We start from the raw sequence: 12,391 nt of genomic DNA on the forward strand, positions 1-12,391 counted from the left end.
CATAGCCACCCATAGACAAATGCAAGAATATTTCAGTTGAGTGATGATTCAGGGGCACATATATTACCAGTAACTTGGAATTCAAAAAGAATCCCATGTTCATCACTTAGAACCACTTGTGTCATTGGGTGGTAGGTTTCATGCCTTGCTAACTAGTTTTAATTGAAATAGATCACACTTTTAATTTTAAAAAATCAATACATCTTTTAAAAACATTCTCACATTTATTTTAAGAAGTTTTAACTCATCAGGCATGCTCTTTTCAAAGAGAATCTGTTTTGGGAAAAGAGAACAAATCCCACCTATGCATTCAGTATTTCAGTATGAGAAGATACATCTGATAATCTTATGTTTCTATGCTAGATTGGGGCTCGTGCTGTTTGAGTTTGTTGGGCTTCTTGCTGGTACCTGTTGAATCAACATTTTTTGCTGCATGTACACCTCTCTGTGTGTTACAGCGAGAATATTATAATTCAATATCCCATAAATCCATGAATATTTGAATCCACTAGATGGCAGCATTTTCAGAATAATGCGTAGATGATTTAACTAGCTTTGTTGCAGAAAGGCTTTCTTAGAAATTTCCTACACTAGTTAAAGATAAATTTGTTATGCAGGCATTTGAATTAGATTTATCCCAGCGAAGTCAATAGGGTTGGATCCAAGTTAGGTGAACTATATTCTCATTGAGAAATTATGATTTCAGTTCAGCTAACTTAATCTAGATCTAATCCTTTGCATTTTAAAAAAGATGGAGGTGCAATTATAAAAGAATTGTGTAAAGTATCATTGCTTAATGTTGCATTAGTATAACTTTGCAGAAATGGTATGCGTACCAGATCATTTATCCATGCATTTTCCCTTCAACTCTTATTATCTCTTGGAGGTAAGGCATTTCAAACATAGATCTGTGTCCTGAATGTGCACACCAATTTTCATTCCTACAGTTAAAGTGATGTTGGTTTTTTTTACAAGCAAACCAGCTAAAAAGATGGTCAAACTTAAGGCAGTAATCTACTCAATCAGTTACAAACAATTCGCAGGAATCAGTGCAAAAATCTGTTTGGTCTTAAATATTAAGAAAAATTCCACTGAATAATATGGATTCATTAGGATTCTGACAGAATTGTATGCTTTTCAGAAACAGTCTAAAATAGAGAGCCTGTGCACATAAGACTTAAATGAGGCCTGCAGTCTTTTCCTTTCTGGCTTTGTCTTTCTTATAGAAGAACCTTCTATAAAAAGATAAAAACAAGTCAAACCAACATGTGGTCTGCTAGTATCAAAGTACTTCCTGCAGAAACATTACTGTGAATCTGTTATACAAATCAGCTAAAGAGGCACAGACATGTTTTTTAAAAATAGAAGCAATTTCCTAAGTAGTATTTTTAACACACCCACACGGTGTTGCCTGATTAAATGCACATCAAAAGAATATTATACCATAGGCTTTTAAAGCTGATCTGAGCTGTATCTTACTCTGAATTATGTTTAAAGAATCTGAAAAGCTTGCTTGATGGAATCCTCCATTAATAAAGAAAATTCCACTTCTGCTTTGGCTCACAGGTCCCAATACTGCAGTCAGCAGACGGCACACTAAAAAAACCAATTCCTAACTCCAGCTGTGCTTGCTTGATACCGAACTTATGTGACAAAGGAAAACATCCTTAAAGGGAAGGGCAGGCTAGAGGGACTTATTAAAATCTGGAGAACTTCAATTTTTATTTAATTTGTTAGCTCTCTCAGTTGGATCAGAATGTTTCAATACGTGCCAGCAACCTTTCGGATGCATTATCCCTGAACTGGAAGATACACTAATGATATTTTGACCTGTAGGCAAATACTAGAGCAGAGTTGGGAGCCTTTTTGAGGCCAGAGGCCACATTTATTTCTGGGCAGCCTTTTGAGGACCACATTCCAGTGATGAGTGAGGCCAGAGGCAATAGTGGATGGAGGAGCAACAGATATACATTTCCCCCTTTGTACAGTTTCTACAGACACCAACATCCTCCTCCACTTGCACAAGCAAAAGGCATTACGAGTTCAAGGATACATTTCAGCCAGGCAAAAACTCACCCACTCAGAGTACAGTGGTACCTCAGATTAAAGGACAGTGGTAAAATTATTGAATAAGCATATTTGCTTCATGCACATTCACTAAATATATTGTCTGTTATCTTAGAAATGGTTCACTTTAGGCAGTCTTAAGGGCTTAGGTAGGGATGCGGGTGGCGCTGTGATCTAAACCACAGAGCCTAGGGCTTGCCGATCAGAAGGTCAGCGGTTCAAATCCCCGTGATGGGGTGAGCTCCCACTGCTCAGTCCCTGCTCCTGCCCACCTAGCAGTTTGAAAGCACGTCACAGTACAAGTAGATAAATAGGTACCGCTCCGGCAGGAAGGTAAACGGCGTTTCCGTGTGCTGTTCTGGTTTGCCAGAAGTGGCTTAGTCCTGCTGGCAACATGACCCAGAAGCTGTACGCCAGCTCCCTCGGCCAGTAAAGCTAGATGAGCACCGCAACCCCAGAGTCATCCACAACTGGACCTAATGGTCAGGGGTCCCTTTACCTTTACATTTAAGGGCTTAGGTATGGTAAATGCGATTTCTGACCTTTTATTACTTTAAGCAGAAGAAATGTCTCCCCCCGTTCCAGCAACGCATCAGAATATGCAATGGGGGGGGTGCTGTTTGAAAAGGCATACCCCGAGTTCTTTTGACCATGAGGAATTAGTTGAAAGATACTTTCCAATTCCACCTAACTGATTTGGAAAGAAAAGGTTTTTCCTGCTCCTCAATAGCTGCTCTTATAATAGTGTTAGCCATTAAACTGGACTCGACTTCTCCAACAATAAATCAAACACTTCCATTTTTAACTGATCTATTACTACAGAACATCAACCATTCCAAAATACCCATGAAGCTGATTTCTTAAATTGGAACAGCAGGAGGAATTATTCCCAAGATGGACAAAATTTACAAGACACATGAGGATCTAAGGCTTAAAAACATGTTTCTGAAGAGGTCTTGGGTGTTTTGTTAGAGCTCCTTTATGCTTAAGTGCTAAATATTTGTACTAAGTTTATTAACTAAAGTAATATCCTCATGGCACAGATATGCTGCTTCGCCAGTATTTAAAACATGCCACCCCAGGTCTTGCTAGCATAGCAAGCTTTATGATCAGACCCCTATTCATCACAAGCTAGCACTTAATAAATCAGACCTATTTCTTTAACAGATGCCCTGTACCTCAATTGTGAGGAATGTATACAGCAAGGCATAAAAACCCCAGCCTGTTAACAAGAGGACTGACTTCACTGTGACGCAGGGTGCTTCAGAGGGCAAAAGCGAAGGCTGCAAGGCAACCCAAAGTGTTTTTAAAAAAAACCATTCATAATTTTGTCACTCGTTGCATGGTATAAGCATACTGTCATTCTCTATGCTTTATGTATGTTTCTAGAAAGTGTATTCTTTGGTTTACACCAGGCGAAAGGGCAGCAGAAGTAGTCAATATGTGTATGTGTTTAAGAAGTAACTTTTCTGGACTTCAGTAAGTACAATACAGCTGTATGCATAAATAATTGCAGGTCTAATATTGGGAAGCAGATGGCATTTAAAATAGGCTATATTACAATATACTTTCAAAGATTTTTAAACTTATAGCTGTGTGGTTTCGTGTGTCTTCCTCCTCTTGATTAGGTTTCCTCCATTCTTTGATGACAACCCTTTTGGAATATATCAGAAGATTCTTGCTGGTAAAATAGATTTCCCCAGGCATCTGGATTTATATGTAAAGTAAGTGCATTCACCTTAATCGCTGGTTTATTCTATTTTGGTTCTACCTTAGCTTTACTTTAAAGTGCCATTCAAAGTACAGTGTATGAAGCCGCTTGTCACATGCAGCCACTATTTGTACAGTGCGCACTGTCTATGGATTCTGGGGAGAGAACACTCTAATTTATATACTTGACATTAATTAAATTCTAGGGGGCTCTAATGTGAATTCAGAGTTTTAAATATTTAACTTTAATTAGAGCTGAGCCTAATTAGTAGCATTAGTTCTGGATTTCATATAGCAATTTGCATGTTTGATGAAGATTTCCACCCAACAGCTTAGCAAATCTCATAAAATCAGACACTACTTTGCCTTCTATAGCTCAGACAGAGCCTATTTTTAAGACTCCAGGGAGCTCTGTTGTCCCTGAGCTGGCATATAGGGCACAGCTCAGGGAAACTGACAACCCTTGAGAACAAGGGAGGCGTAGAGCCCCTGAGCTTTTCTGACAAAGCTTTGGGAAGGTTTCCAGTGTGAACTGAAACCCCAGCAGGATCTTTTTGTCTATACTTTATGTAAGCAGTCGGGTCATAGCCCTGACTCAGCCAAGTGGGCTTGAGAGTAGGGCTTTACAGAGAATATCTTAAAGGTGTCTGCCTGACCTTCAACTGCACAGTTCCTTTGCTCCTAAACCACTAGAGCAAGTATGGCGACCTCTCTGCAGGAAATGCCTCTCCCAGACCATGCCCCTCCCCAGTCTGCAGCAAGGATTAATAGAGTAGAAACTATATATCGCATGGCTGAAAAACGATACAACTATACTAGTTCAGCCGTGGCAGCTGTGTGCTTAATATGTATTTATAAGGGGTCACTTAATCAAACTGGAATGCTGACTAAATGGTTTGAGTAGATCAGCGAAGAATTTAATAATTGTGAAATATGTACCTGCCCTCTCCATATGTTTTCTTGGCAACTCAGCTTTCAGTTACTCTGTCTGCATCCCTGTCAAAGGTGTGTTGAAAGGTGGATTTATTGCTCACCTTCCCCAGCTGCACCCCAGTTATCTCAACTGGAGTATTAAGCATTGGAGGTTTGTTGCTCAAGCTACAATCTCTCTCCACTTGAAAGCTGATAACTGCAGGGAAAATGTTAGCCTTTTCACATTACTACTACTACTACTACTACTACTTTCACTATTATTCGATGCCTTTATATATTTTCTGTCATCTTGAACCCAAATACAACTTCAAAAATTAATTTTTACCACCCCTTGTCCAGGGACCTTATTAAAAAGCTTCTTGTGGTTGACCGAACAAGACGGCTAGGAAACATGAAGGTAAGCTTTAAATGCTACTTTTAAATCTCAGCACATCCTAACCATTGGCATAAAACGTTTTCCTTATCTTCGGTTTCCAGAAATGCTCTTTTTGCTTAAAACCAAATTCTAATACATTTGATTTATTTTGTGGAGGGGGGGGGGATCTTATTAATGTATTCTTAAGTGTGGGAAAGCTGTATCGTTCTAGAGTTAGGGGTGAGCAGTGGGGCTCAAGGCAATGCTATTTTTCTAGAAAAAGAGGTGCCGGAACTCACCATGACTGCCTCCCTTGTTCTCTTATAATGGCAATGGCGCCCACCTGAGAGGTGCCAGAACTGAGTTCCAGCAAGTTCTGGATGGAAAGAAAGCCCTGGTCCAAGATTCCTAAAAGAAAAAGGGATTGCAAAAAGTTCCAAACAGGCATATCCAAACTTGAGTGAATAGGTAGCAAATGCTATTCGGTGTAAACAAGCATAAAGTTATGCATGTTAGTGCAAGACACCTTATGCTGATGGGACCTAAACTGGCAGTGACTTGGCCAGGAATGAAACCTTGGGGTCATAGTGGATAGTTTGATGGAGATGTTGATTCTATGTAGAAAGCAGCTATGAGAAAGGCAAATTTCATGCTGGAGATCATTAGGAGACAATTTTAAAATAAAACTGCTGCTATTCCAGTCTGTGATCTAACTGCAATTTGGAATACTGTGTGCAGTTCTGTTCATTCAGTAGGACTCCAGTCATGTGTTCCTCAAAAAGGAACAACCCATAGTATACCAATTTCAAATTTGAGATCAGTTTCAAAAACTTGTACTATTGCATGTGGGTCTGCTACTTAAGGGTAAAAGAATCAAAACCTTACTCAGTATATGCTTTGTAGAAATCATTCCCAATCTCACAATATTACTTGCATTCGGTATGTAAAAGGATGATTTGTGACCAGCAGAATCCAAATTTGGTACAGGAAAAACTGCTGGGGAATCCAGTATTTAAGAGAGAACCAGAAAAATTGTGTGCACTACAGTGTGCCTTCAAAATGCAGATGGCAGAAATACATATGGGTCTGCATAAAGTGTTTGCTAGAATATATTTTGGCATTTCCTGTCAGTGAATAAACATCTAATTTGATTTTTCTTCAAAAGAATGGAGCTGATGATGTGAAGAGGCACAGATGGTTCAGGTCTGTAGACTGGGATGCTGTACCACAGAGAAAATTAAAGGTGAATTGTGCAAAAACAAATGCAGCTTTGAGATAATTCATTATACTTCTGCTTCATTTGATTCTTTTTCAGCTAAAAAAAAAAAAAATCTGTTTGGAAGGTTGTCCTAGAATTATAGTGAAGGTCATATGCCTGAGTTCTTTATGTTGAAATCCCAGAGCCATCACACCAAACATTTCCCAAACTTAGTATAAGTTAGGATTCCAATGGACAAAAAGAAGTTAGTGATAGGACTCTCAGGAGGCAGGTAAGATATCCACCCAGCTGGAGCAAAGCAGATTTGGGTTCAAGTCAGAGCCTAGATAGGAACTTAAGTTCCATAATGAAAGAAAGGTGGGATATAAATGTACTGTAATATAGATAAATAACTGATCAGGCCAAGCAATTGTGCTAAAACTAATCTGTGATAATGAGCTAACTTTATGCCAAGCAAAAAAAATTGGGGAGGGGGTGAAAAATTCTAGACTATACTTCATTTGACATGGGATTTAAATTGATTATTATTTTCCTTTTTTAATTCAGCCTCCTATAGTCCCGAAGGTATCAAATGATGGTGATACATCCAACTTTGAAGCTTATCCTGAAGATGACTGGAACAAAATGCCTCCTGTACCTCCTAAAGATTTAGAAATTTTCAAGAACTTCTAAATGTCAGACACAAAATGTCATTAAGGTATTGGATACTCATCTTCCCTAAGTTCTACTTCCTTTTTATTCCATTATAACATCTATAGGAAAGCTCTGGCACATGACCTAATTAGACCCACCTTTCCAAGCCACACCTATCATATATTGTATCACTTGTGAGGCAGGTAAAGATGCAGCTGAGCCAAAAGGGGGCTTTGCAGGCACACAAAGTCCCAGTGATCAGCTGATTGTCAGGGCTTGCAAAGCACTGAACATTTGCCTTCATGGAGTGATTTCAAGACACACTGGTGAAAACAGGTCACCTGACATTGTGATGTCACACGATTGGCAGGTTGGTAGGCCCACTCACTTGTCAAACTTATCTGTTGGGTGTAAAGAAATGAAAAGGATCAGATCCGTTTCCTCTGCATTGTAAAAGCATCCATGATGATCTTGATGTTTTTATTCATTCCTGTTGCACTTACGCATTTTTCAGCAGATAACGTTTATGAATGTCCACTCTCGTACCTTATAGAATCACCCTTTCCTTGCAGAGATTTTCTTGTGGTTATGTCTCCTACAGTGCATAAAGTCCAGAACTTTGAATAAGGAGATTCAAGTATCCACTACTCTGAAATATCAATTAATCGAACACTTGTTTTTATTTATTTTGTAGAAACTGGAAGATTATTAATGTGCTAGTTGGGAACCGGCAAGGAAGAACTTGAAAAAAGTTATGAAGAATTTCTTTGAAATGAGTGAAAGAATGTTACTTCATTATTCATAAAGAAATAATGTTAAAAGTTGGGAAAGGGTCGATAAGTTTAGTTGTATGGATTTGGCATTAGTTCAGTAAACTAAAATACTGAAGCACCTACCCTGAGGTGTAGACTTTAAAACTGTTATAGTTTTTTGGGGTTGTTGTTTTTTTAAAAAAGAAACAGTTATTTTTAGTTTTGTTTCTTGCTATGCCCAAATATTTTTGCATAGTTATCTCATTGACTAACTTTATAAGTTTATACTAAGATTGTCATTTAAAGCACAGATTAGAATATGTGTATATAAAGAAATCAATACAGAAAAAGGCACAGAAACTGTGCTGAAATGTAAATTTTTGTACTTTACAGAGTCTATGGTTTTTATTCTTAAATGTTTTTTCAAGATGCCCCATAGAAGAAGAAAATCTTAAAATGATCAATAGGTTTTTCAGCATCTTCTATACGTTTTATAATTCTTTGTAAAAAGAAATATACAAGTAAATTTTGAGAAAATTGTATCATTTCCAGTGCTCCACACCTGCAGCCCTACTATTTGAAAGCTGAAAGATAAAGGGCCTTTATGTTTTGTTTAGATCACACAATGTTTTCTTTATGAAGTTGAGTTGAAATTTTGTCGATGCAAATCATGATTCTTGATTACAGCAGACTATGTAAAGTGTTTTTCATTAACTATATGAAATCATGGCAGAATCGTACCTATTGGTAAGGTGTGTTCTCTGAGTTTAGGTTTAGAATCGTTGCACTTACAGGGACCTGAAGATCATCTAATAAATCTTCCACCATATGCACTGTTTCATACATGAATTACCATCACTGAACAACTGCAACCTTAGGTGATGGTTTGGTGCGTGAAACATTCACCACAGATCAACTGCTACGATCAGATTTCCACATTACATAAGTATCACTTCAGGAAACAAGGCTATTCACATGGTCTTCTGAGTCATCATGATGAAAATTAATGAACTTCCTTGTGTGTAAATTAAAATTCTACAGATTCTGAAGTAGAATCTTCTACATGTCAATTAATGTCATTTATACTGCTGAAATAAACCAGAATATGTAGAATTGGGACTATATACTTACATGATCCCAAGGTTGAGCTCAACAGGCAAGGAGAACCTGTGGCCTTCTAGAAATGGCTGAGCTACAAGTCCCATCCCTTTGATCATTGGCCATATCAGCTGGGACTGACTAGAGTTGGAAATCCAACATATGAAGGGTTATGATGTGTTCTTTGAGCTGTTCACACCTAGTACCACTACTAGGATTTAAGCTTACTGTACTTATTTCTGGCAAGCTTAACTTTGAACTGGCATGTATGTTTAAAAATAAAATTGCAGCAGTTGTGCATTCAGAGAAAGATTTGTTGTATGTGAAATTCTCTCCAATGATGGCTTTAGACACCTACCATGGTTATAGATGTTTGGTCTGTACATTTGAAGAAGTTGTTTAAAAAAATCAATGACTGATTCTTCTCCCCATAGTCTGCAAATCCTCACTGTTAGGTGGCTCATGCATATGCAATTTATAAATGTAAAGACTTGTCCATCTTTCTGCTCTCTTCTGGTCAGTTTTCCCCACAGACCTTTACTGTGACTATTTGAACCTGAGATGCTACAAAAAACCCATATTTCTCTTATTGTACATAATATCACATTTTTTTAGACCACATTGTGAGGAAAACTGACTCCAAAAAGAGGAGATAGTGTGTCTTGCAAGTGGCAGGGGATTGAAACTTTTCACAGTTTCCTGTCACCTACTCATTATCAAATGAGCTCTAGTGCTTTTCCTTCCGTACTTTTCGCAGTTAGTACAATCTATCCGCCAGAGAATAAGTGACTGTTTTGCTGTTACTGCATCTACTGATTCTGAACACACAACGTTTGTGTGTCTTGCATAATTCTTCCGAGATGAACCTTCCAAATCTTGACTTCCTGTGTTGCAGAATCTTGGCATTTGATGTGCAGTATATTAAGGTGCTTGCAAACAGAGTACTTCTGTTTGTTTCTAGCTTGCAGCAGTTTTAACAGTTGGAACCACGCTAAGCAAGAAAAACAGTGGATACAGGAAGACATACTGCTTAATTTGCACATAACACTCAGCCAAACCACAACTTGGCATGAAGGCACATGTTCCCGGACAGGAGGTTGTGAGCTGTAAACCAAGAACAAACCCTGGTGCAGCTCATAATTTGTCTAAAATGAAAGAAACAATCAGCCCAGGTTTGCATGACACACTAAGCCAAACCATGGGTAGCTCAAAACAGGAAGAATGGAACAGCCTCTTCTTGTGGGAGTAGCATGTTCATGCTAAGCCATGATTTGCCTTATTGTTATATTTAAATTGAGCCAATGTATTCTGTGACTTGGTCTGCTATTCCATAAATTTATATCCTCTGAATTCAGTTATACTATTACAACTTCTTTCTCAAGGGGGAAAAAATACTGAAATAGTGCTTCCGATAAGTAAGTAGGACAGTAACATTTCCTTAGCTGTAAAAGTTATACCAGAGAATTGTGGCTTTCATTTGGCAAGTTAATCATCCATAAAAGAAATCAATTATGTATTGTAAATTAAATTCTGCACAGGAAGAAACTGAATCTTCATTTGTATGAAAGACAGGTGCATTTTAGAATATAGCTTCCCTTAGCATAAACAACAATATAAAGGAGCTGTTCTGGTGCATCTGTTCACAAGGCACTGGTGATGCTTAACAAATATTGTGCACTGAAGTCTGAAGCCTGCCTTATGGTTAATTTAGCAGGATACCACCAAACTGGAAACAGCAAAAGGCTGCCTCAAAAGGTGATAATGCAATATGGGTGTTGTGCTTTTATCTTCCAATTTTCTGCTGTAAGCTGCCCTGGGGAAATAGTTATTGACAGTTTATATAAATAAAACGAGTAAATAAAAAAAAATCAACTGGAGCTGCACACATTGGGCTAGATCCAGACTGAGTTAGTTGAACATGGTCCAGTTGAAGTAAATTGAACAATTTAGCTTTGACTTGGTTATCATTGAAATCAGTGGGTGTCAAGTTCATCTAAACCTCTATTTGGGCATTATAGCCCCTATGAAGGAGCAATGCAGGATCAGTGAGTATCTATGCCTCTCGTGTCTGCACATGGCACATGGCATCTACTGGGAAATGTATCTTTTCAAATGCAGAGGTGCGCACAAAAGCTTCCATGTGATCTGGAACCACAGCCCAGTTTTGCTGCTCCCATGTTGCTTTATATGGGAACTATAATGCCCGAAGATGGCTTAGGCTGCAGTCCTATATGCCAGGAAGAGGAAACATGTTTCTCTCCAGATGTTGGATTCCAAATTTCATAGCTTCAACCCTCATGTCCAGTGATCAGGAATGAGAGGGTTTGTAGTCAAATAACATGTGGCAGGCCACAGATTCATTTCACAGCCCTAGCTTCTCCTAAATTCCACTTAAAATTTTTCATATACCTATTGATTTATTTTTATTAGAATTCTTATTCTTCATGCCTTATTTTTATAATGGTTAGATCTTTTTTAAGTGACTCGAAACAAAAATTCCCCTTTTCACATCAACACACAGCTTTCGTGATATGGATGAAACCAAAACAAATCGCCCCTACAGCCTTCTCTGTATTCAATTATAAGGTGGATAATGGGCATAATTTTGTAACCAAACATGATGCAGTATAATTGAAATGGGGGTCATGCCTTAAATTGCCTAGATGTACTTGCTTGCTCAAACGTTTGTGCTGTTGTTGAATTTAACAAAGGTGATCTGCTGTAGAAGAGCAAATTTAATTTATTGAAATGTAGGTACTAAACTGTTTAACTGGATGGACAAATCTTGGAAAGTGGAAGATAGCAAGCCAGTCATCTTGCCATCCTGGAAAACTAAGATTCAGTGATTCCTATACTACAGAATTTTTCAGCTTTCAAGAACTGTAGCATAATTCCTTTGTACTGTACTGTGTACAGATTTCCTATGTTTTGCACTTTTCTATGGCAAACATGACAGCTTTATAAATACTCTGTTGTACAGTAAGTAAGGGATAGTTACATTTGTGTAAAAAACCAAATTGAACAGATTTGACTTCCAACGCTGACTTGGACTGATGTCGGAGAAGTTGCTTGCTTGTTTGAACTCATGTGTATAAGTACTGTACAAATATATAAGTCAGTCCTCATTGCACAATGAAAATCACTGTGATCTGTAAATAAAACTTAGTCCAAAAATTATTCAGCTCTTTAATTGTATATCAGTTCTGAAATTAATTACATTTGACCTTTGTAACTTCCAATAGGGTAAAAATGTCTCAAAGTGTTTTGAATCTCTTATAACAGGGGTGGCCAATTCCCAAGAGACTGCGATCTACTCACAGAATTAAAAATTAGCAGCACACAGTAGAAGGCAGAGACAGGTTGTGCTGTCATTTATTGGATAATGAATCCTTCTCAAAGTATTAGTAACTTCATAGACCAAATCTATTCATTCCTTGTGGGCCTGAACCTTTTAGACAAAATCAAGTGGATAAAATATGATAGAGTTCAGCTTGTGGGAGCTGCTCTGTTATCTACGCGACCTTGGAATAAAACAGACCCTGTAAGCAGATTCTCCTTCGCCATCCATCCTCTTAACCTCAAAGAAGAAACAAGATGACAGGCACAGAGAAATTTGCTCACTGT

At 38.1% G+C, this 12,391-nt stretch overlaps 1 protein-coding gene across 1 annotated transcript in view; it reads left to right on the top strand.

Annotated features, from left to right (window-relative positions):
- Positions 1-11,944, top strand: part of PRKX (protein kinase cAMP-dependent X-linked catalytic subunit) — a 61,793-nt gene extending 49,849 nt beyond the window's left edge. Inside the window, exons 5-9 of the mRNA XM_081858703.1 lie at positions 3,696-3,791; positions 5,050-5,107; positions 6,231-6,308; positions 6,831-6,981; positions 7,612-11,944. Coding sequence (XP_081714829.1) covers positions 3,696-3,791; positions 5,050-5,107; positions 6,231-6,308; positions 6,831-6,956 — 358 coding nt within the window. The 3' untranslated portion in view covers positions 6,957-6,981; positions 7,612-11,944. The remainder of the gene's footprint in view (positions 1-3,695; positions 3,792-5,049; positions 5,108-6,230; positions 6,309-6,830; positions 6,982-7,611) is intronic.
- Positions 11,945-12,391: the final 447 nt, after the last annotated feature.

This window comes from Podarcis erhardii, assembly GCF_964252035.2.
Source record: "Podarcis erhardii genome assembly, chromosome: 4".
Taxonomy (NCBI): domain Eukaryota; kingdom Metazoa; phylum Chordata; class Lepidosauria; order Squamata; family Lacertidae; genus Podarcis; species Podarcis erhardii.